At 41.1% G+C, this 24,440-nt stretch overlaps 4 protein-coding genes and 1 pseudogene across 10 annotated transcripts; 3 read left to right on the forward strand and 2 right to left on the reverse strand.

The window, feature by feature from the left end:
- The first annotated feature begins 126 nt into the window (after positions 1–126).
- On the forward strand, positions 127–795 carry polr3k (polymerase (RNA) III (DNA directed) polypeptide K). The gene is made up of 3 exons (XM_067233385.1): positions 127–268; positions 387–474; positions 644–795. Exons 1-3 carry the CDS (start codon positions 158–160, stop codon positions 769–771), a joined length of 327 nt encoding a protein of 108 aa, XP_067089486.1. The 5' UTR covers positions 127–157; the 3' UTR covers positions 772–795.
- Positions 796–2,096: 1,301 nt separating this feature from the next.
- cdip1 (cell death-inducing p53 target 1) lies at positions 2,097–8,064 on the reverse strand. 2 transcript variants are annotated; one of them, XM_067233384.1, is made up of 5 exons: positions 7,944–8,064; positions 5,172–5,339; positions 4,460–4,612; positions 3,364–3,727; positions 2,097–3,173 (listed from the first exon to the last, which is right to left on the reverse strand). In XM_067233384.1, the coding sequence occupies exons 2-5, from the start codon at positions 5,266–5,268 to the stop codon at positions 3,062–3,064; spliced, it is 726 nt and encodes a 241-aa protein (XP_067089485.1). In that variant the 5' UTR covers positions 5,269–5,339; positions 7,944–8,064; the 3' UTR covers positions 2,097–3,061. The 2 variants fall into 2 exon arrangements, with proteins under 2 accessions (XP_067089485.1, XP_067089484.1); XM_067233383.1 differs by having other exon boundaries at positions 5,172–5,344; positions 7,944–8,063.
- A 912-nt stretch (positions 8,065–8,976) lies between these two features.
- ubald1b (UBA-like domain containing 1b) lies at positions 8,977–12,310 on the reverse strand. Its single transcript, XM_067233619.1, has 3 exons — positions 12,048–12,310; positions 11,656–11,715; positions 8,977–9,914 (listed from the first exon to the last, which is right to left on the reverse strand). The coding sequence occupies exons 1-3, from the start codon at positions 12,153–12,155 to the stop codon at positions 9,636–9,638; spliced, it is 447 nt and encodes a 148-aa protein (XP_067089720.1). The 5' UTR covers positions 12,156–12,310; the 3' UTR covers positions 8,977–9,635.
- Positions 12,311–12,758: 448 nt separating this feature from the next.
- On the forward strand, positions 12,759–19,666 carry mgrn1b (mahogunin, ring finger 1b). Of its 6 annotated transcripts, XM_067233614.1 has the most exons (17): positions 12,759–13,029; positions 13,332–13,450; positions 13,573–13,661; positions 13,774–13,920; positions 14,178–14,295; positions 14,394–14,460; positions 14,593–14,636; positions 14,967–15,014; positions 15,107–15,175; positions 15,382–15,541; positions 15,741–15,850; positions 15,975–16,189; positions 16,704–16,815; positions 16,913–16,958; positions 17,111–17,215; positions 17,482–17,527; positions 17,804–17,930. In XM_067233614.1, exons 1-16 carry the CDS (start codon positions 12,942–12,944, stop codon positions 17,520–17,522), a joined length of 1,578 nt encoding a protein of 525 aa, XP_067089715.1. In that variant the 5' UTR covers positions 12,759–12,941; the 3' UTR covers positions 17,523–17,527; positions 17,804–17,930. The 6 variants fall into 6 exon arrangements, with proteins under 6 accessions (XP_067089715.1, XP_067089713.1, XP_067089714.1 ...); XM_067233612.1 differs by lacking the exon at positions 17,482–17,527 and having other exon boundaries at positions 16,701–16,815; positions 17,804–19,666; XM_067233613.1 differs by lacking the exon at positions 17,482–17,527 and having other exon boundaries at positions 17,804–19,666.
- On the forward strand, positions 19,387–23,822 carry LOC136940532 (forkhead box protein J1-B-like; annotated as a pseudogene).
- The last annotated feature ends 618 nt before the right edge of the window (positions 23,823–24,440 follow it).

Genomic DNA, 24,440 nt, shown 5'->3' on the forward strand with positions numbered 1-24,440 from the left:
TCCTTATCAGACTGTGGTGTCGAGGCCACACAGGAAGTCGGCTCGCATCGTGTCTACACTACAGCCAATCGTTGTGCTTGTTCTTTCATTATAGGCGGTTCTTCTGTGGTCTTAACTACTGAAACTTCCGTACGTGGTTGATGCCCAATACATCAACATGCTGCTATTTTGTCCGACATGTGGAAATGTGTTGATTGTCGAAGAAGGTCAGAAGTGTTACCGATTCGCCTGTAATACATGTCCCTATGTTCATAACATCACCAGGAAGGTAAATCAACCTAGGTTGCTTAAAACCAAATTAGACAAGTACCTAAGCTAACTACAAAGCTAGTTAACATTGTCGCAGCAATATAAATTCTACATTAATGTCTCTTTCTCATCCACAGGTAAACAACAGAAAATATCCCAAACTAAAAGAGGTTGACGATGTGCTTGGTGGTGCTAAAGCCTGGGAAAACGTTGACTCCACACCAGGTAAACAAGTTGCTTGCTATATCGTTGATGCCTGCTGGGACAGGTTTTTAACTTATCCTTAGCATGTCCTATTCAATAGTATTTGGTTTTGATATAAAGTTGTATTTTTCTTGCTGTTTTGATTCTCTATGTGTAATCTAGTCCCCTATTTTTTGTTTGTGTTACATAGAAAAATGTCCGAAGTGTGAACACCCCCGTGCCTACTTCATGCAAATCCAGACCAGATCAGCTGATGAACCAATGACAACCTTTTATAAATGCTGCAATATCCAGTGTGGACATCGATGGAGAGATTAAACATTTTGATATTCTGGCCATGTATTTTGAGGACACTGACAACATTTGTTTTGCCAAATTCACAAACATTTGGACTATTTTGTGAATGGGTTCCTGTGTTGGTGTTGTATTTTGTTTCTGGAAAGTGCTCTATGCAGACATTACATATTATTTAACCCATTTACTTAAAAAAAAAAAAAATCATATAGTAATATTGGTTGGATTAATACATTATCATATAAAGGATCAATAAAAGATCAACTTAATGTATTATTATTTTATTATTAAAGTAGTAACATCACTAGTCACAATGCTGCATGTAGTATTTTCAATTAGCAAGACAGACGATCAACATTCTATGCAAACCTTTCATTCTTGGTTTATTATACATCTTGCATGTCAAGCCAGTTTGAATCGGGTGTACCGTCACATTGGATGCATCTCATGTTATCAGAAAACAACCAGTTAACTGGCTAAATGCAAGTACATGCAATTGTATTTCACATTTTCTGTATTAACTAAATGTATCATTTGGAATACATTCCATTTTGAATGCAGTTGGAAATCATATTCATTTAAGCATCAGTAAGCTTTCAAGATGTCAGATCATACATCAGAAGATTGTCAATTAAATCTGTTGAAATTACAGCATCTCAGATAATACAATTAGATTGATAAGTAGCAAACATGCATAAGTTAAATGCAAGCAATCTTAGACATGGAACTCACCAAGAACAGTTGGTAGGTCCAACATCAAGCTTGGACAGATAGTATGACGTGGTACACATTAAAAAAAGACATGAGATTTGTTTGAATATAAAATAGTGCATAATTAGAGGACTTAATATCCTATTCTCTCCATACTGCTTTCCCAGGACAATCAACCTACTGAGTAGCGAGTCTGAACAGTAACAATAACCAGGAAGCAAAACAATAATGTTTTTTAAAAGGACAGTGCTAATAATTCTAAATGTAATGTCTACCAGTGAAAGGATAATATGCTCTGGATTGAGGTGGGTATCACAGCTTGACATACATTGCACTCAGCAAGTTGGACATACGGCACACAATTACTGTGTTGTCATGCAGAGTATCTCATTACTCTAATGAACCTCTCTAGCAGAGCACTCTGACAGTTTGCCTTTGCACTGCTCAGATATCTGAAAATAATTGTTGCAAACCGTTATCCCTGGTGTTGGTTGTATTATCCTTATATAATCCATATCTATAGACAAAAATTTTTTCAAAAAAGAATCACTCATTCCTATTTCCACAAAAGATAAATTAATCCAGCATTAACCAATTACAAACCCAAAGCAGTTGAAAAAAACTAATGGGAAGCAATGTAATGGCAACTGTTGTTTTATGGACGTATGAAATTTCACATGGGAACTGGGCATTTGCAATACCATGTTACACACAAACAATCACTTCATTATCAAAACTACGTACATTAATACTAATAAAGGGCATTACTAACAGTTCTGGCAAATTCACTATACAATGACAATCTAAAGCTCTGAAAACATAATAAAAGATACTTCTATTTATATTCTGACCATTCTCAAGCGGGAAAACAAGCAGCCTAAAATAAATGTAAAATCTGCCATAAACAGTTTGTTAGGACTAATGTCATAAAGTTACTTACTATACTGACATTTAGAACACATTATCCAGGACACAGGACAAAGTGAATTGCCACATAAATAATTATCTGAAAATAATTTGACATAAACAAAACCTTCAGATTCTTCAATATTAACATTATGTTATATTATATATACATGGATAGTGTTAAAATAAGATAAAATAATTACACTAAAAACTTAAGTACTGACCCTGCAAGTGCTGTCTTAACAAATTTGCCTCAGCAAGATTCACAGCTGATTTTTAGTAAACAATTTTCACAGCTTTGCACAATTGCCTTCTCCCATCTTAAAGGACTAAAACACCACGCCTTTTTCCAACAGCACGCATAAAACATGCAAGACGTACCATTTTGTCACTTGTCCTTCATTTGGAATTTATCAGTGTGCAATATTTACCACGTCTGTCGGTTCTCTCTGTATGTTTCTCCTTTAACCACTAATAAACCGTGTTTGAGGTCTCTACATTGTAACTGGATGCATGTACATAGCAAAGGACGTTAATCTGAAAGTTAGGAACAAGTGCAGGGTAATCAAATTATTCATAAAATGAGACTGTTAAGAGGACAGCTAAATGAAGCACAAAACACTGAGCAAAAAAGGCTGTCTGAGCTGTGAGCTTCTAAGTGTGCAGATCCATGTTTTTATAGTATGTCTGTCGGGGGTTAGCATATACGCTTGTATGTGTAGATGTGGCCTTTGCAGTTGGGGCAGGTGTGCGTCACATCCTTGAGGTCATCAATCAGACAGGGAATCAAGCAGCATCCCAGATCACACCTATAGTTGAGTGGGTAGAAATGGGAGAAACATGAATAACCAAAAACAACTCCTTTACTACTTTTTGTGAAATTTTTCTTCTTGTCTTATTCCTAGAGACCTGTGTGTGTGTGTGTGTGTGTGTGTGTGTGTGTGTGTGTGTGTGTGTGTGTGTGTGCGTGCGTGTGTGTCTCGGCAGCATTATTCTTACCCCACACAGAAGCAGAAGAGACAGAAGAGTGTGTTCATCAAGCCGACGTCGTAAGAGATGCGGGTGACAATAGCCTGATGGCAGTGTGAACACACAGTCTGCACGGGCAAGGACTGGAAAATCTCCCCATGCAGGACGGTGACTCTGGCGCCTGCGGCTTGAGGTGACAGGACGGTGGTGGCATGTCCTTCATAAAAGTGGCCAGGCCCAGGGCCAAACCCAGGGCCAAACTGACCAGGCCCAGGGCCAAACTGACCAGGCACAGGGCCGAACTGAACAGGCCCAGGGCCAAACTGAACCGGCCCAGGGCCAAAATGACCTGGTGGTGGATGGACAAAGTGACCAGGAGGAGCATGGAAGCCACCTGTAGACAAAGATTACATTTTAATGTTACAAAACTATGCACACAGTGTCAAAGAATATCATTAAATGTGTCAAATTATGTAGAACTGTAGACAGAGAATACTGTTTATAATTGTTTAACTCTCTGTAGGTGTAATACGTTCACATGCTGAGTAACCTTAATAGCACAAATATTACAACTTTCCTTTTACAATACAGGATTTGTCCCTGTTTGCACAACTGAGTTCTTCCATTAAGGCTAGGATATACCAACGCATCTTTTTGGTGTGTGCAGGTTGCTGCCAGCTGGCACCATCTGTGGTACTTAGCCAGCAGATTCATTATGTAGAGTCTTCCACAGAGAAAACAGCTTCTAGCTTGGTTAAACTACTTTAATTGTTTCCTAAATTAACTGACATGTAAAGTTTAAAGTAGCCTATTCTAACTTCAATTTTGAATGTAGTTGATGAAAACAATGAAATGTTCAGTAATATAAACATTTATCAAATTCCAGCTCAGAAGGGACTGTGTCATTTTATGTCACTTTTCTAGTGCATTGTATCAGTTTGACTTGACCAGGCAAACCTGGTTCCTAGTACTATTGGTTTCATTTCAAATCGAGGTTTCAAATACCAAAAGGTGATGTAAAAACACAGCAGACCACTGATTGGTCAAACAGAATCAGGCCACTTTTAAAGAGCCAAGCTACCATAGCAGTAGCATTGTTTTGGCATGTCCACTTCAGTATACATACCGTGTGGTGACAAAATGGGCATTGGCATGGGCCCATCACCTGGGACGTGTGGGGGCAGGAAGCCTGGCTGTAGGCTGGCCTCATAGGGTGGAGGACCATAGTCTGGTGGTAGCGGCTGTCCCTGGGGAGGACCCACAGTTATAGGAGCTTCAGCTGAAAGACACCAAGCATAAATACACAGTTAAGACCACCCTCACATCACTATTCCTTATGGACTACGCTATACTCAGGCATGAGTACAAACAGGTAACCATTTATCACTGAGAGAAACCTACAAAAGTAGAGAAAGAAGCATCAATGAAGCCTATGTGAGAAATGACCCACATTTGAACCGTTTACAATATTCATTTAATCATTGTAATTTACAAGGATGTTTTATTAAGCATTGATATAATTAGGCAAGTACCTATGTGATCAAAACTGTATTTTATTCATGGGAGGAGAGGAGGAAAGGGTCTTGTTTACACATATATAAACTGCTTTGAAAGGTTGCCTTGGTGACATTTCCTTTTAGACTTTCCTTACATTAACCCGAAGGCAGAAAGAGGGGGACGATTTTTTGACTGCACAATATCTTGTAAAACAACACCCAACAAATACTGATACTTTAATTAGGTAAACGTAGCCTAATGTAATAGACAGCTAACAACAACAAACTAAAAACTAACGTCCACAGAACAAACATGCAGTCTGAAAAAAGCTTTAGATATACCCGAGGCTGCAGGCTGTCCGACAGGTTGTCCATTCTTCTCCTCCACGAGAGGGGCACTGGGGCCCCCAGAGTAGGGGGGAGGGGGGTCACTTGACATGCTGGCCGGAATTCAGGGGGGGGGGGCCTGGGGAAGGACCTCCACTCACAACTGGCCTTAGGTGCGCTCTGCTACTCTGAGAGAAAATCCCACACCAGCACGACAGTTGAATACCACACAATGACACATTGGTGTTGAGGTTAGGGTACATGTAAACTACGCCGTAATCATGCTTCAGTTTCTTTCCTTCTTTGAATTAGAATTCGGATCAACAATGGCAGCAAAAAATAGACAGTGATGTGTAGCATTGTAAATAAATATCAATGTCCAGCCTTTATTTTAAAGCTAAACTGCCCCAACCACTCGACAGTGAGTGGACTTCATCTGAGGGTTAATGTTTAATATTGATTGTAGAGCTGCAAAGTTAAACTCTGAAACTGCTCGCCTGACTCAAGAGTAGGTTGAACTCACTGTACCAGGAAGAGGCCAGGCTATCCCACCGATCCAACTTCATAGCACAACCGCTTCATCCTATTTGCTGCTAGCTAAAACCTGAAGAGCTAAATTTACACAGATTATCCACTAAACCCTTGTTTCAAATATAGGTAACTTTACGTCATAGCTGTGGCTAATTTAAGTTATTAGCAAGTGACGAACACCGTGGCTTGTTCATTCATTATGCTGAACACTTTTTGGAGGACAGGTTGACCTGTCCTGTTACTCTGCTTAATAAAAAGAAGGCCACTTCAGGGAGCATGCTACATAATCAAATCGATACAAATCCTTGTCTCTATTAACTTGAAGGAAGAGAAAAACATCGCTTTCCATTAGTAGCTCTTACTAAATGTTGGCCATTTAGTAAGAGCTACTTTAGCCTGGAAGTTGAAAATTGGTGCCAAGCACTTGAAGCATTCCCTTATGACTTAATCTGGAGATTGAACTTTCACTGTTTCTGTCTTGTCTTTCCAATCCATCCCCATCTTTTACCATCCACTTAGGCAATGTTGCTATCAAGCTGTCACAACTACACATTTACTCATGTCTCTCATATCTCCCACTTCACATCATATTACATGCGTCAACCTCTTTCACTCTTTAATCTGGGAATCCATTTACTCCCATAGGCTACTTAACATTCCTTACAATTTAGCTCAGTGCTTTCACCTCTTCTACTAGCACATGTCATTTACCGCCCTCTCTCACCATTATTCCTTTCTTTTTCTAACATCTATCAATCCATCTCATCAGCTCAAGACTTTTAAACTACACAGCAATTGGACTATTGATATTTAAAATGAATAAAGTCAATATAAATTGGTGATTTTTCAATCTTCAATTAAAAAAATTCTCACATATTCTAAATAGCAACACTGAGAATGTAAAAGTCAAGGCTAGTCATGAACAATGTCAATCGGTGAAAAGACAATTCCAATACCCCAATGATGAGGGTTTGTAGCCAATGATTGAAGCAAAATAAGCTTTATAAAGAATGTTGTGTGTTATACATTCTCAGCAAAAAAAACATGATCCCAATGGCAATAAAACCATAGTATTGTACAGTAGACAATCCTTAAATTTAAGACGAATAGGCTAATCAAGGATGGATTGTCAGCTGCCATTAGAGTAATCTAAATCTCTCGTTTTTTTTTTTTTTTTTACTAGTTGATTGCATTATCGGATGCTATAGGACATAGCACATCAGATTTTATTAGAACAGATACCACCCTTTTTCACCAGGAAACCTTTTATTTTCTAGCTTATCGCAAGGTCTCTAACAGCATTGAACATAACTAACTCCAATAAATGCTAGTGTAACCCAGGTTAAGGAAGACAACCTTAAAATAGATATGAATTGTAATCAACTACATTTCCGTACAATAGATAATTATTTCCACATATTTCATAAGGGCATTCAAGTGTTGTCTTCACCACTGGTGAAACTGTGTAGTGGAATTAACAATCCTAGTAAAAAGTTGTCTTCTGGTTGCAAAGTTTTATATACTTGCTCAATGAACTATAATCAGCACGTCAGAATTTCAAGATAATTTAAGTCATTAATTGTTTATTTAAATTGTCAAAATGTAGAACATGAAATAGCAAGCCAGGTGTTCAAAATGACTACATTTAGTTACAGTACACTGCATCCATAATAGTTTCAAAGACAAATTATTTTGACAAGCTTAATTGGATTCTGAAAAATTGGGTCTACGACGCGTTCTCCAACATATGTTATAGTTTTGTTCTTATTCAAACCAGGTTGAATATATGGCATCATAATTACGGTTACTAGGCATCATAAAGCCCATTGGTCTCAATGGAAAGGATTCAGCTAGCCACCTAATCGTTTTTATGTTATGTCGCGTTACCAAGATGGCGTCCAGTTGACAATCTTGTGTTAAACACTTAAACACTCCACACACAAACCTGAGCTTGACCCAACAATGTTTCCAGGTGTCAGCAAGCTGCATTATCCCCCGGTTAGGGACTTGCGTGACACACTATCAACAGTTATGTTAACAGCCATGTAGCTTAATTGTTTGCTAGCTACCTGAATTAAAGCCCAGCCAGTATTTTGCGGCTTCACTGAGTTTATCCAGGCTAGCTACAGTAGCTAGCATGTCTAACGTAAGTGCTAACTAGCTAGCATAAGCTAACAACAACAACAACCCTTAGCTATTTAAAAGCTGACGTGAAGTAGATACACTTTTAGTGTCTACCTTACTAACTGTATTTACCTGATATGGTGGTATTTCCCTTAGTAAAGGAGAGTATTTGCTCATATCCCAAGCTTTCTCGGATGAAGGATGTTGTAGTGATGGATCCTAGTAAGTTTCTGGAACGTTAAGCTTCTCCCGTATCTTTCTAGTACGTGGGATATGACGTAATTCTGGATCAATCTTTGGTTCACACAAATCCCAGATTTGGAGTTTTCAGTAGTGCTTCGAAATGCCAAAACTCCACCCGTCTGGCTTACCCCGGCTGATGCGTATGTATTAATTTTAAGGGAACCATATAACCAACATTAACTTCTGGCCGAAAACAAGATGTTTCCTATTTTATTTCTTATATAAAACAACTGAAATTATGAACGACTTGAAACATTAGTGTTTGCGCCCAGCATATTTAGTAATGCTTCATACACCTATATGCAACATATTTAGTTTATGACTGCTGTGAATAATTTGATCTAGTTTAAATAATGTAGGCCTACACAACAATAATCCCTCATGACAGTTAGGCTACTATATACGATAAATAATGAAATATGAAATGCAACAACTAGATAAGTAGACGTGTTACAGTGTCTCAGGTCTATTGTTATTAATGTATTGTTATTATAATGTATTTGTATATATTATTATATCAGTGATTGTAATCATATCAGTAATGTTAATGTAGAATCACACACCAATTTCAGTAAAAAATCTGGTTTTAGAATTGGCAATTAATCAAGCCTCGAAAAAGCCTCTTAATCAAAATGTGATATGAAAATATTTGTTTTCAAATAACCACTGGAGTGCGCTGTTCTCCAAACAAACTATTGTCATGCCCTTTACAAACCACAACATTCTAGAATGTAATACCCGTTACTTAATTGCAAGTTTCTACAATAATTAAGTAAACCAAACAATCAACTTTTCTAACATCTGTTAGACATGAATTACCATCTGTTAATTAATGTAATATAGTAATAATATGTAATAATATTCAAGTAATATGTCCACAGTATTTGTTAGAATCAGTATACACACAAAATAAGATGTATAATATTAATTTTAATGTAGAAAATACAATTAATTAAAGCATTTTTGGGCATTCCTTGCCAATAGAAGAAGAAAAGAATGAGTAAACAGATGCTCACTTTGTACTGTTTGTATATTCAATTAAATATTGCCGTTTATTCAACCAAAGTGAGACTGATTTCTAAAAACCTGAAGCTGCTGTATAAAACAATTAATGGTTATTAATCATGATTTAGTCAAACATATTTTTCTGTAGTAATTAGAATGAGACCACAACAGTACATCTTAAAATACAAAATAACAGATTCATACCTTAAATTTGGTTAAACAAAAAGGTTAAATCATGTCATTCATGCAGTGCAACCTTAGAAGCAAAGGCATCCAGTCCATTGACGGACTAGTCCATTGATTTGAGACACATAAAAAGACAAAGGTATGGTAATATTGATGACATATGTAAACCGGTTTGTTGAAGAGGAATTCTAAATATAGGTCTATCATGATCTAATACAAATAAATTAAAAAGAGATTTAAATAAATTGGTTGCTTGTGGATTCAAAAAGCACTTACATCAGTCTTTTCAGTGCATGTCCACTTTGATAGTTTGCTTGACATAGCAGTCCATTACTACCGATGTCAAGTAGACTGCCTTTTTAGGTCTCTTGTTAACCTGAGACCCCACTCTCATCTCTCTGCCTCCATGGTAACACTGGCCTGTTGCCTGGTGGCTTGTTGAGTGACGGCTGCAGGCCACCCATGGGGAGGCACCTGAGAAGGCAGCTGAGCAGCAGTCCACATGCCCTGTTGACTCGGACCCCAGTTGACCCGAGGAGGGGGAGATGTTGCCATGGAGGCCAGGGGACTAGTGCTGTTGAAGCTTTCTGAAGTCTTCAGATGAGAGAACATTGTAAGTGCATCTGGGAAGTTTGGGGGTGTTGCTGGTGTGTTGGCTGGAGTGCACATCTGTGGGGTGCAGAGAAACATGGAAATGGTTAACTTCATATCTAGCCGTGTGTGTTACGTTCAGCTGAGACCTCAGAGGATCACCCACAGGGGAGCACTGCCAAACACTGGGCTGGTTCAAAACCAACTCTATCTCAGAAAGGATGCGCAAGAGAAAAAAAATCCTCTGCCTTAAAAGGCACCGGCAACTAATGTTACCAGTCATCTACCCAGCATGGGCTTCCAATACTTCTCCTTAATGTAAGAACAGGTTATTTACCACAGATGATAGTTCACGCACTTTGTGCAGTGTCATATAATATCTCATTTATTAGCAATGTGATGTGTAGTGTAACAGGGAGAAACAGGACAATCTTGCATTCAGAGGGTAGTAGTTGAGTAGTCAATGTGGCAGTAACATTTTAAAGAGGGACATGCATCTGCAACTTAGTAAGAACAATTAAAAATAGTTTGAAGGCCTAAGTGTATTTACCACAAACTGTTACCCAAAATCCAAACTTTTGACAATCGTGGGGGTAGGAATAGTCCGATCGTGCTTCAGCAAGAATTTAAAGAGAGGCGTAAGAGCCAGGTCGCGGTAATTAGGGCACCTGGTGGGGGGCGGAGGAAGTTATGTTATTTAACTTGTTCACCTGTGTGTTTGAGGAGAGGAGGGGGTGATGGGGGAAGTCGTATTTTGCTGACCGCTATACTGGATGCACAACCTTGTTTGTTTTAAGACCAAATAAATACAAATCTGGTTTCCCCTATTCAGCCTCTCGGCGGCAGAGTTTGAGGATCACAAATTGGCCGCCTACAAGAGGTTTCACATTAGAAATATGTATATGTGGGTATAAATGGAACTCAGTCCAGACACTTTAGAGTTGACCTGCTTCATATGGATTGGGTAGCCTTTATGCATTATATAATTCTCATTAATGATGCACAATTAACCTTAAGCACAAACATTGCTAAGTTCAGCACAAGCTGTCTTTGTTTAAAATGGGTCAGTGGACATTGTGGCATATGGCTAACAGCTTTAACAATTACATATTTCAGCTTACATGGACAATCATTTCTTCCATGTTTATACTTTATAAATACTTACACTTTTACAAAGGTTTCTGATAAGGAGCAATAAATTAAGAGTGGTTCATTACAGACATGGACAGCTAAAGCATTTGTCTAAATTCTAAAGCAGCAAATTTGCAACAAGAACAATACTGTTTAATATGGCAGACATACTAATAGGTGATGTAAACAAGTAAACTGTGCATATAGGGAATCCGTTTTTAGCATAAATTGTATCAATGGTGTCTTGTTTTTGGTGTTCTGATGCAAGTGCAAAGTGTAACCATTTTGTATTCACACATTTGAACAAATGCTCTATTGTCTGTCAACCAGCCATTAATTGGCCAAATGGCACGTTTCCTGTCTAACTGTTATATCCAGAAAAGAATGAAGACATGCAACTACACTCACTGAAATAGGACAGTCAACTGTTAATTCATTAATCAACTATGTTAATTACATGAGTATTATCTAATCGCAGTCTGTGAATTTCTTAGTGTTTGATGTTTTTGTCTCCCACCATGATACATTTATACATAAAGCTAAATCACGTGGCAGTTTGAGTTATTGCATTAACTGCATAGGACGACAACGTGGCCACTGTTATTATTTTGTTCGGATCAAGGATGGCAGACATAAAAGCAGTTTGCACACTAACAGCAACTATAACGATGTATTTAGTACTACTTACCATTTGATGATGGCGACCATATGGAATATTGGTTTCTTGAAAGAAGGCACTAAGTGCAGTCTTAAAGGTTGACGGAGCAAAATAGAAACAGTTTCAGAGAAGCAGCCATTTTACTTGGCTGAAATCAGCACACTGTTAATTACTATGTTAACAACAAAGCTCTTTGGGCTTCAATTATTTACTGTAGACTGCTTGATTATGTATACCTATCCCACCGGACATATTCACATTTAGCAACAGTGACTGAAGAGCACTAGTGACATACTGTCCATACTGTAGCGAAATCTTCTATTTTAATATAGGCTACTGTCCCAGACAGCCTATATCTACTTAATATATGTGATTAAATACTAGTTGTGATGTCATTGTAGTCTGTCGGGGACTATGTTTACCTCAAACTGCCAATGTGCCGCTTGCAATAGTTGTTTTGCCTGGTCTGCTGCGCATCCTGCAGTCAGGACAAATTGATTTATCATAACTTGATGCTTTAGATCATCCATTTTTCAGCCGCAGCGTACTATTCTGAGTGTTTTCTAGGCTCAGTCCTTTAAATATTCCTTTTCTTTTACAATTACATCGGTAGTTTCTCAGATGTACAAAAGGGCACCTCTTAATAGAACAAACCCCACTTGTTTAGGTGTCTGCGCTGGATACAGTGCAAACTCCAGCGTTCTAGCACTCCTTGATTGGAAACTTACAATAGCAAATCGTAAACGTAAGATGTTATGGGGGATCGGGGTTCTATAGATGGTTCCACCCAATCACAATCAATATCAATAAACGTCACCTAGACAAGCAGGGGAACCATCTTCCTACTCATGTCTACTGTTTCAAAATAAAGTGTTCTAGAAAACGTGATTGTAGAGTTTCTTACGAAACGTTTTCTTTCTATGTGCGACTATTTTGTTCAGCTATGTTTAATACTATATAACTGTTAGTTAACTTTCAATCTGAATGGATTGGTATCTAATGTAAATTAAAGCATATTGTGTTTTGTTTTATTGTACGGACATTTATTGTGAAATACATAATTTGTTGCAATGGTTTTTGCCTCAAAAGCTTCCTGGCTTAGTGTACATTATTTCCTGTTTTCCAGTAGGAGATTGTCCAAAATGTATGACTACACCATTTAATTGAACTTGACAGTAACAGTTTTTGTTTGACAGTTATTTATTTTTCGATAGCCTAGTTTTGCTGTCGCAAGTAGCTACGTTGACACTTGCTAGCAAACATTTGTTGTTGTAAACTACTCCGGGTGGCTATCGAGCTAGCTAGTCGACGACAAGATGGGCTCCATACTTAGTCGGAGAATCGCTGGTGTTGAGGATATTGATATCCAGGCCAACTCCGCGTATAGATTCCCTCCTAAATCAGGTAAATGTTTCCTGGCTTGGTGGTTACGCTGCTATCTAAAAACAGCTACCTTACCGTTAGCTGTAGCTATCGACTGATGCAGCTATGTTAACATTATAGCTAGCTAGACTAGCATGGTTGAGTGGCAAACCAAAAACAACAACAAAATCTATCGGCCACAATGCAACCCATTACTGTAAATTGTCTTTAACATTTGATGTCCACCTACAATAGGAAGATATTATAGTCGCTACTTTTTGGAATTGAGAGAAAATACAATTATAGTCGTACTACATATATACCTTCGTAACATTACCTTTCAGGAAACTATTTTGCCAGCCATTTCTTTATGGGAGGGGAGAAATTTGACACTCCACATCCAGAAGGATACCTTTTTGGAGAGAATATGGATCTAAATTTCCTTGGAAACAGACCAGTACAAGTAAGGATACTCGTTCGCAATCCTTATCACGTTTTTTAACCATGAATACAGCAATACAGCAGTAATTTATATTGACCCCGTGTAAACTGTGCAGCATGGTTGTAATGTCTTTATTGTCTTAGTTTCCATATGTGACTCCAGCACCCCACGAACCTGTCAAGACCCTCCGTAGTCTGGTCAACATCAGGAAGGACTCGCTCCGATTGGTCAGGTGACAAGGGATCATTTAATTTGATATCATAAAGCAATATGCCTACTTTGCTTTCTCACGTTGTGTTCGTGTCATCTACTTTATGATTTTTGTTTATCTGCTTGCCAAATAGGTACAAAGATGATTCTGACACTCCAACCGAAGAGGGTGGGAAGCCCAAGGTTCTGTATGGTGTGGAGTTCACCTTTGATGCTGATGCTCGTGTAGCTTTCACCCTGTACTGTCAAGCCTTTGAGGAATTCTCCAATGGAATGGCAGTGTAAGAGTCTCCTTTCAAACCTCAAGGTTGTTTCATTGAGTTAGCATTAGAATCATTGCTGCCAGATCATTTCACCCAATTGTACTTTTACAGTTTCTTACTGTTGTATTCTTGTTGTACCTCAATCCACCCTAGTATGTAACAGTATTTTTTTCTCCAAGAAATAACTCTTAATAATATGTTGTTATATAAATAATATCATAATAATATATGATATTATTTCTGATATTGACCTTTTTGAATCTGTCTGTCTGTAGTTATAACCCAAAAGGTCCAGGGATGGTCTCTGAAACTGTACACTATAAAAGAGGTGTAAGCCAGCAGTTCACCATGCCATCTTTCAAAATTGATTTCTCAGAGTGGAAAGAGGAAGATGTAAGTGATTTCATATAATATAAATGCAGTTAAAACTAGACTTAACATACAGATCCATTACATGTGGTAAATTCTGTCTTTTTTTACATCCTTTATAGCTAAACTTTGACCTTGACAGAGGCGTGTTTCCTATGGTAATCCAAGCTGTGGTTGACGAAGGGGATGGTTGGTTGGCCCAATCTTATAACACTTTTCATACAATCAAACAACCACATTTAATTAGCAGGTGCCAGATTTGGCATTTTAAATTCAATGTGGGGTATCTCGCTATTCATAAACCTTTTTTTGTTTTTCCAGATTGCCTGGGACATGCTCATGTGCTGTTGGCAGCATTTGAGAGAGTAAGTAAAAGTTACAATGCCCATGTTATCTTGGGTTATTTGGGATGTGTACATATGTAATAAGAATAGGGAGTCAGGTGGCTGAGCGGTGAGGGAATCGGGCTAGTAATCCGAAGGTTGCCAGTTCGATTCCCGGTCATGCCAACTGACGTTGTGTCCTTGGGCAAGGCACTTCACCCTACTTGCCTCGGGGGAATGTCCCTGTACTTACTGTAAGTCGCTCTGGATAAGAGCGTCTGCTAAATGTAAAATGACTAAATGTAAGAATTGTCTAAGTTGTAATGATGGTTTGATGACGAAATATTAAAAACTCATAATGTTCTTTTCCAGCATGTAGATGGCAGTTTCTCGGTCAAGCCTCTGAAGCAGAAGCAAATTGTAGGTTGAAAATGATTTTGTTAATTGTTGTGCACTTGTTGTTCATGTTATTGAAATTTCAATATTAATCAGCATGTTCCATCATTTTAAAGGTGGACCGTGTCAGCTATCTGCTGCAGGAGATCTATGGGATTGAAAACAAAAACAATCAAGAGACAAAGGTTTGCTACCAAATCATTACTTAGGGAAAGGTTTCCCAGCTAATTTGCCATAGGTTTAAAGTCTTCAGCTTGAACGATCAAAGTTGCTGCCATCCTAGTAATGCCTTGTAAAGACATTCACAATGATGAGTCTAGGTGCTTTTATCGGAAGAAACCTGTATGATTTTAGTGCAGTAAATAGTTTTCTATTTATTTATTCCCTGTAGCCATCTGAGGATGAGAACAGTGACAACAGCAACGAGTGTGTCGTTTGTCTGTCTGACCTCCGAGACACGCTCATCCTGCCCTGCCGACACCTCTGTCTCTGTAACTCCTGTGCTGACACTCTGCGCTACCAAGCCAACAACTGTCCTATCTGCAGACTGCGTAAGGCCCCAGGGGATTTCCAGTACAGATGCTGGGCCTACCAACCAAAGAGCAGTCTTTGGTTCCCCATGCCTCAGACCTATGGCAATGCACTGCTTTATGAATGCACTAAAAGCAGATTTGAGAGAAATCGAGTGCTTATGATGGTTCCTTCACTTGAACATGGTCATAGATCTCTGCCTGGTTTGTCTGCCCTTAGCCTTCCGAGCTTTGCTGCAGATCCGAGCCGTGAGGAAGAAGCCCGGGGCGCTATCCCCTGTGTCCTTCAGCCCCGTGCTGGCCCAGAGCATGGACCATGACGAACACTCGGTACGTCCTCGACCTCAGCTTCTGACATCCACGATCTCCTGGTCATGTCATCCCTTGGGAACCGAGCGACGTCGTTCTTCTCCGTGAAACGTGTGCGATTACGTTTGGTCTTTTGTCCCTGCAGAGCTCAGACTCCGTCCCTCCAGGTTTCGAGCCCATCTCCCTGCTGGAGGCGCTGAATGGCCTGAGCTCCGTGTCTCCCACCATCCCCTCAGTCCCCCTCTATGATGACATCAACTTCTCAGGGGTGATGGGAGGGGACGGCAGGCAGCCGGGCTCCCCTGAGCACTCCGGGGATGGAGGCCTGCAGAAGGGCAAAGTCAGCAAGTCACCTGACAGGTAATCCTGGGCGAGCATGTAGCCATTGTGAGTCAGCAAAACTTAGTACATGTAAAAGTTTGAATTCAAGGCTGATGTTTGTTTCGGTTTGGTTATGTTGCTGTGCAGTGTATTCCCCCGTGTTGTAACTTTCTGGGATTGTATCAGTCAAGGAAATTGAGGCTACTAAATTATCAGTGTAAAGAGAGGGTTGGATTCTCAATTTGACATTGCTTCACCTTCAGTGATTTGTCATCACTTTGTATAATGGCTGGCAGGACTCCTCATCTTAGAGAATCTGTGAGCTGCTACATCTGCAGGCCCCCACCCCCTTGTGTGTATATCACCCTGCTTGTGAGTGATGAGTCAGCCAGTCCTTGGCCATCCATCTACTTGACATTGCAAAGCCTGCAGGAGAGACACTCGCCCAGGTTCAATGAGTGAAAACCAGGGAAAGAGAGCCCTTTCAGTCCCTGGCTTTGTGCTCAACCTATATGCTTCTGACCCCACGACTTGTGTGTCTTGTACTCAGCAGCACCCTGAGGTCTCCGTCCTCGCCCATCCAGGAGGAAGACGAGGAGAAGCTGTCGGAGATGTCAGACGCCCAGCCTCACACCCTGCTCTCCGGCAGCCCCGCTCCCACAGAGGTGAGTCTGCTCTGCGGCCCTCTGGGGGGCCGAGCTCCCGTCTGCCGTCACCCGTCGGGGCCACAGGTCTCACATTGCGCTCTCTCTCCCGCCCCAGGCCACAGCAGCTGAGGACGTAGCAGACTCCCTCTCCCCAGATGACGGTAAATTCCGGGCTCCGCGTCGACGCACATATGCATAACTACCAGGCCACGAGTTAGCATTCAATCCACATGGTTAGGATTCTCTGGATTAGATAGTGTTGTAAACCTACTTGGTCTAATTCTACCTCCCCCCATCCTCCTGGTTGGTGCAGAGGACAGGCTGCACTCTGGAGGAGAGATCCTGCAGGACAGCATCAGTGAGCACAGCAGCCTGACCAAAACAGAGAGTGACCCCCCAGGTGACCTCTCTCTGCCAGGTGAGACATCCCTCAAGGACAGTGTGTGTGAGTGTGTGCATTAGTGTGAACGTATGCATGATTACCGAATGCTAAATAAACAATGCACAAATGACTGTCAGTGATTTATCATTTGCGGCAAAAAAATTCTTCTGGCTTTACTCTGGTATTCTCACAGGCTTCCACGCTCCCTAGCTTCACATCTAACCTGTGTGCTGTTGTTCTTCCTTGTTTCCTCACTCCATTCCCTACCATCCTGTCCCCTCCTCTGCCCTTGCTTCGGCCAGCTCTAGGTCCTGATTCCTGCTCTATTGGTATGGAGGAATAACTGTGGTATGTAGGCTGCCCTGTCTGGCCTGCTTCTCTATGTTCTACTCCCTAAAACCCATTCCTCAGTAACATACTCGATCCGTCGATCAAAACGACACTGTCGGTTTATATTTTATACAAGTCATAAGGTCTGGATGTTTGGTAAGCTGTCATGCAAAATACAGAAATGCGCAAATTCATCTTTTTGAAAAAGCGTCGATCCCCCTGATTCGTGCGCACCGCCCCGAGGGGCGATCGGTCCGTGGAGTCCTCTTAAACCCCCCCCCCGTGTTTCCACAGGATCTTCCGAGTCCACAGAGAGTCTGAAGAGTCAAAGCACCAACTGCTCCAGTCAGCCTCTCCTGTGTCCCCCCAGCAGCCTCCACATGGAGGATGAGCAGCTTGACCCCTAAGTCATTCCGGACCCCCCCCCCCCGACGCCCCTCCTCCCCGTTGAGCCCCCCTACTCAGCCCAGGATCATGTCCTCTCACACTCAAGCATTCCCCTCCTTCCTTGGTCTGCTGTGCTGTCGGCTAGCACCGTCCGGGTCTTTTACCCCGTCACGATCTCTCTGTCACGGTCACTGCATTTGGGATAGGAAAGCCAGGTTTTACTGTGTCCCACTGTACTTTGTGATTTGGGGAAAAAGAAACCGTTTTGTTAGGTTGGCCTTGGATGTGTGTGAAAGTGTTTTTGTGTCTCTGGCATGAGTTGGGTCTGGCTTTGTTGTGGGAAGTTGCAGTTGGATTTCAGAGACTATCACTACCCTGATATGGTGGTGCTTCAAGCACACTTACTTTCAATACTTTAACCTGGCTCCATTATATTCTTATTGCTTGACACTAATATAATAAGAGTTAATGGATAGCATTCCGACTTGATAACTATATTAATCGATAAAAATGAGCAAGTCCTTGTTAAAATGTAATTGGTTTTAGGCAGTTTAATAGTAAGGAACCGTACCTGGTGTTAACCCTGGTTAACTTCAGACATTTTCAAAACAGATGACACTCTATTTGAAGTGATTTCATGCTGTCTTTTTTTAAACACTTTGTCTGTGATCCATTTCACCTGATCATTTTGAACTTTACAATTTCTCGAGAAGTCAATGGGATCAATTTAAGTTGTCTCTAATCTCAAAAATCTACATGTATGCTTTTTATACTGAATAGTGTGATATCTATGTATTATACCTGTACTAGAATCCTGTGTAGTCAAACCTGTATATTTGTGTACAATGCAGTAGAAACTGAAGTTATAGATCAAAGGCACAGACACATGTACATCACCATTGACTGATTGATTGAATACTACAGGGGCCATGGAGTATTGACATCCCTACAGCTGAACACAAAGATATTCCCTGCAACAAGTGATTATGCTATGCTAACTTTATTGCCCAGTGTATTTGTCTTAGATGTGGACGATCTCTGTGCAGTCTTTCAGTGGCTTCAAGTCAATGCCAGCATCTGCTTAATGATGTGCAGTAGCTACAGGATGGGTTAACAGTTGCCTGGCAAAATCAATGCCTTCTAGGAGTTTTTAACTCTTGCACTGTCTGACTTTGGTCCTGTCAGTATCATCCTGTATGCATAGATCTATGTGCCTTGAATAGCTAACTGATTTGGCTGTGATGCACTGGGCTGTTATTGTGATAACTAGTAGAGGATACACTGCAATGAAACCTGTAGCCTAGTTTTTTTTTTACATTGGCTGAAAGAGTAAATGTAGGATTTTAATCAGTGTAGTTCTTGCCAGAGCTCTATTGGTTCCCTACTATTTTGGATACATGTACCAATAATACCTAAAAACTGAACGGTCTTATGTTGTCAGTGAATATTGTTGAAATTATTTTGGGATTATGTATATGGTCCAATGCAACATGAAGTAAAACTGTATATTAATAATCAAGACAGCTTTTGCATGTGTTCCTGAATGGAGTGGCGTCTGCATTGGATAGCCTACTGTTAATTTGTCTCTTGCTCTACTCTGATTATGTGCCATTTCAACTTTGATACAGTGTGCCTTGTCCCTGTTCTAATTATTATTGACCTGGTATCCAGGATAACACCAGACTGGGTGATTTATGGCTCTCAGTAAATTCAATCTTTGTCTGTCCCTGTGTGTATATCTGCATGTGTAAAACAATAAAACTAATTAATGTTCACAAAATTGGCATTTCAGTGTGCACTTGTTCTTGCCAGATCAAGTGGCAAGAACAAGTCTGACGAGACAGTTTGTTATGCGTTTATTCTGATATATGTTTCGCTTTCGCTCCTTGTGCTAAGAGACACTTACCAGTAGGTGATGCTAAAAAGCTGTACTTGCCGTTCAGTCGGGCAATTCAAGAGTGTCAGGAGAGGAGCAGAATGGGTTGAGAATTTCCAAACCAATCAGCGTGCAGCACATTTGTTCAGACTCAGCGGGCCATTAAAAGCTTGTGCTGCCTTTCATCCATCAAGTAGACTCATGGTAGAATTGGCAGAAACCAGCAATTATATTATGCGGATCGTCTCTATCAAACCCTCTCCCGGAGCGACACATCGGCTTTTCTTTTACCAAAATAAAGAACAAATGTAATGTATACGCCTTTATATTTAATTATAAAGTGCAGTTACGCTTTAGAAATTTTTAACAACTTAAAAATCTAATGTCAACAAATTCATTTTGACAGTTTTAAAATGTTCGACTTAAGACCAATTTCCTCAAAAGAGATGAGAAATGGACGAAGCTCTACCCAGACGACAAAGATTACAGGTATGGCTCAGCGCATCTTGATGACAGCCTAACCAGCCTTCATTGGCTTCGAGATTATTCCATACACAATCCAGGCTTAGAAGGCCTCCCAGGTTCCAGATGCTACCAGCATCCACCAACACCTCTGGGCTACAGAGTCTCCCTCCAGCCAGCTTGCTGGAGATACTGCTGCCACATTCATGCCAAGAAGTTTGAGCAGCCCCATCACTTGTAGTGCCTCAGCTAACAAGAAGGACAGCAGAGACATGTCTCAGCAGAAAGGGACTAAACCTACACCACAGGTAGACTACACTGCCAACCCTCAGGTGAAGCCCCCCTATTCATGTGCCACGTTGATTTGCATGGCCATGCAGGCCAGCAAGAAAAACAAGATCACTCTCTGCTATTTATAACTGGATCACAGAAAACTTTGTTTACTACAGACATGCTGAGGCCAGCTGGCAGGTAAGTAGTGCACTATAATTACATTGTTAATTAGAGCTCAGAGTTTACCTGACACAGGATGAGAGAGCAGTAAGGGATGTTGCATGAGACCAATTTAGAAACTCATTATTCTCTCTGCAAGTGCACTCACATATTAAAATGCTCTGCAACTTGTCATGTCTCTTCATAGAATTCAGTCTGCCACAACCTGTCACTCAACAAGTGTTTCAAGAAGGTGCCCAGGCAGAAGGATGAGCCAGGAAAAGGGGGATTCTGGCAAATTGATCCTGAGTATTCTGACATGTTTGTTAATGGAGTGTTCAAGCGCAGACGTGCAACAGCATCTCGTTTCACCACACAGAGGCAAAGTAAAGCTCTAGCCACTTCCAGATCCCAACATAACCCAGATCCCCAAGCGTACCTGTGGTCATCAGGCCTTCTACAGAATGACCCACAGAGGAAACAAACCGAAGCAGCTGAAATTCAGATGTGAAACGACATGGTCACAATCGCCTGTGTTGACAGCCGATGCCCGGGAACCTTTGGCACTGAGGGGAGAGTTAGACTGGGCCTTGGTGTTTCATGATGTGTTGAGTGGCAGTAACTTCGAGGGTCTGGACTTCAACCAAGCTCTGAACTCCCTGGGCTGTGACATGAAGCTGTCTCCGCTGGGATGCTACCTGACAGGAACGGGGAAGTGGTGTGGTGTCAGGGCACAGCAGGCTTGCAGGTACATGGAGGTGAGTGACACTGGCTGCAGCGTAGAGAGGATGTTATGTCCTCCGGCGCTCCCAATGGGCCAACTTGAGCACTGTGAGGAGTTTCCTCTGTTCTCAGACCGGCAGAGGCCCCCCATAGAGGAGCTGAAGGAGGAGGTCCAGGCAGTCCGGACCACTGCCTCAGCTTCTGTGAAGGCTATTTCCACGAGATGCAGCTGTAGGACAGAGCAGCCACTTAGATGGGACAGCCTCCCATGCAACACTCACGATTTAGCAAGCACTTTAAGTGGAGGTTATCATGTCAGATTTTCTCTAATGTTCGCATCATTAATCACTCAGAGAATGCATTTTAGTCTAATTTTAAGATACAAAGAAATACAGTCCTAGCCTAGATTGCCTAAGCCGCGAAACACCTTTATGCAGATGCCATTATGAACTGTTAAAAGCAGGCCTGCAATAAAATGTTTCTTATTGCAAATGATAAAGAATATCAAGAACATAAAACTTCATATTTATTTGTATATGACTAAATGTATTGACTGAGTTGGTTTGCGTTAGAAAGCCACCATCATAGAGTAAGTAAGTAAGTAAGACTTTATTTATATAGCACATTTCATACAAGAATTGTAGCTCAAGGTGCTTTACATAAAATCAATAAAAACAATAATACAAGAGATAAACAATTCAAACAAAAATAAAAAATCCCAATTATATTTAAAGGCAGGAAAGTGTTGGACAATATGCATTCAGACCATTGTACGTACTGTATATTTACGCAATAAATACAATGAATTGCAAAGTACCTCAACTGTGTTTCCTAAACATGGATTAAGCCTAGTCATAGGCTAAAAACATTTACCAATGGAGATCTTCATAACAATTTTCTCTTACTTTAGGACTATGTTAATCCATGACTGTGAAATTGCCTGATAAAGTATCCACAGAAAGTTAACGGATCACAATCATGGATGGAAGGAAGTCTCCTTTCACAAGAGAAAACATTTGCACCAGGCAAGTCGTAGCTTTTTCATAACTTTGTGTGTTATGATGCAGTTACCTGAACTACATGAAAAAGTTAACAAGATATGGTAACAATCAGTCTATTCACATCTCCGTGAGCCTCTGCAAACATTTTGTTTTGTTAAGATATGACAATTGCTAATGCAATTTACATTTACATTGTCTGAAGAAGACCGTAGGTGACGGGTGGGGGTGTAAGGCTGCAGGAGAGACTTGATGTAGACGGGTGCAGTCCCGTTCACAGCTCGGAAGGTCAATACCAGGGTCTTGAATCTGATACGGGCCATGATAGGTAGCCAGTGGAGAGAGATGAAGAGCGGGGTAACATAGGAGTGTCTGGGTAGATTGTAGACCAGGCGGGCCGCTGCGTTCTGAATCCTCTGAAGAGGGCGGGTTGCACATGCTGGGAGACCAGCGAGCAGCGAGTTGCAATAGTCCAACTTGGAGAGGACAAGTGCTTGGACTAGCAGCTGGGTGGAGTGCTCAGACAAGTATCTCCTGATCTTCCGGATGTTGTAGAGGGTGACTACACAACTGGGAGACCGCAGCAATGTGGGCCGTGAGGGAGAGCTCGTCGTCCATGGTAACCCCAAGGTTCCTGGCAGAGGATGAAGGGGTCACCGTCGCAGATCCCAGGGTGATTGAGAGATCGTGGGAGATGGAGGGTTTAGCCGGGATGATGAGAAGTTCTGTTTTGGCGAGGTTCAGCTGGAGGTGGTGCTCGGTCATCCAGGCGGAGAGGTCTGTGAGGCAGGCCTCAATCCTAGCTGAATTTACAATTTACATTTGCTCCTCTTCCTTATTTTAGTGCAGCATACCCTAATAAATTGGAAGTAAGCAGTTGTCTTTGTCTCCATCTTTAACCCTTGTGTTATCTTCGGGTCATTCTGACCCATCAGTCATTGTGACCCACCGTCGTATTGCGACAAATTTACCTCACACAAAAACAAAGTGAAGCATTTTCTTTTAACTGTCGGGCTGTCTCAGACCCCCCACATTGGAATGGTTAAAAGAAAATTATTTTTTATTCGTTTTTGTATTGGGTAAAATTGGGTAAACACAACAATGGTTCGTTATGAACCTTTTGGTCATGTGACCCGAAGGCAGCACGAGGGTTAAGAGATTATTTGATTAGCTGCTGCCTGTTTTGTAAGGCTTGCAATGAGATCATTTGTCTCACAGATAAACACAAACACAGTACACACTATACACTTCCACTGATACCTGTAGGTGTTAAGTTAATGTAGGTATAAAGGGATGAGTGGGTACTGGACTTTTGCTGGTCCAAAACCATCGTCGTGCAGGCATGCTCAAGCCCCCCATGGAGAATATCCCTGAGGTGGGTCTGAACCAGCAGGTTTCCCATGAAGGGGGTGGTGCTCCTGGAGATCCTTGGTGACCGGGGCGTATCAGCTGGGTGGTTGATGATGAAGCACTGGAAGAGAAGGGCTGGATGGTGCCAGGGCTCTCATGAATCGTCTCCAAGGTGCAGGCATTGAGAGGGGGTGGCGAGAGTTTTTCTTTTTTTGACTCTTCAGTATTCTACTCATAAAACCAATTGTTCTGAAAGTTTGAAGTGATTGTTTAAAGCTGAATTGATTCAAACCTGATTTATCTCCAGATAATGAGTTGTTAAATGAATTTAATACTATGGTTAACAAAGCTTACAATATTCTTCCTAATGACAAAACATGGCTTGTACAGGGGACCTTTAACCCTAAACAACAAACGTAACTAATTACAATTATGTATCCACTGGCAGAGGGTTTTATGTGTGTCTGCAACGATGAGCATCTATGCTGTGTGCTAGGGTCAGGGCCCTTACACTCTCACACTCCCCCCCCCCCCCCCCCCCTTTATACTTATGTCACAGACTAATTAGGCCCCACCCCACAGGATACACTGTTAGCCAGTTGCTACAAACACCAGGAGACGACACCAAATACTGTAGTGATGGGCATTCCGGCTCTTTTTCGTGAGCCGGCTCGTATGGCTCAGCTCACTAAAAAGAGCCGGC

This window comes from Osmerus mordax, chromosome 3, assembly GCF_038355195.1.
Source record: "Osmerus mordax isolate fOsmMor3 chromosome 3, fOsmMor3.pri, whole genome shotgun sequence".
Lineage (NCBI taxonomy): Eukaryota > Metazoa > Chordata > Actinopteri > Osmeriformes > Osmeridae > Osmerus > Osmerus mordax.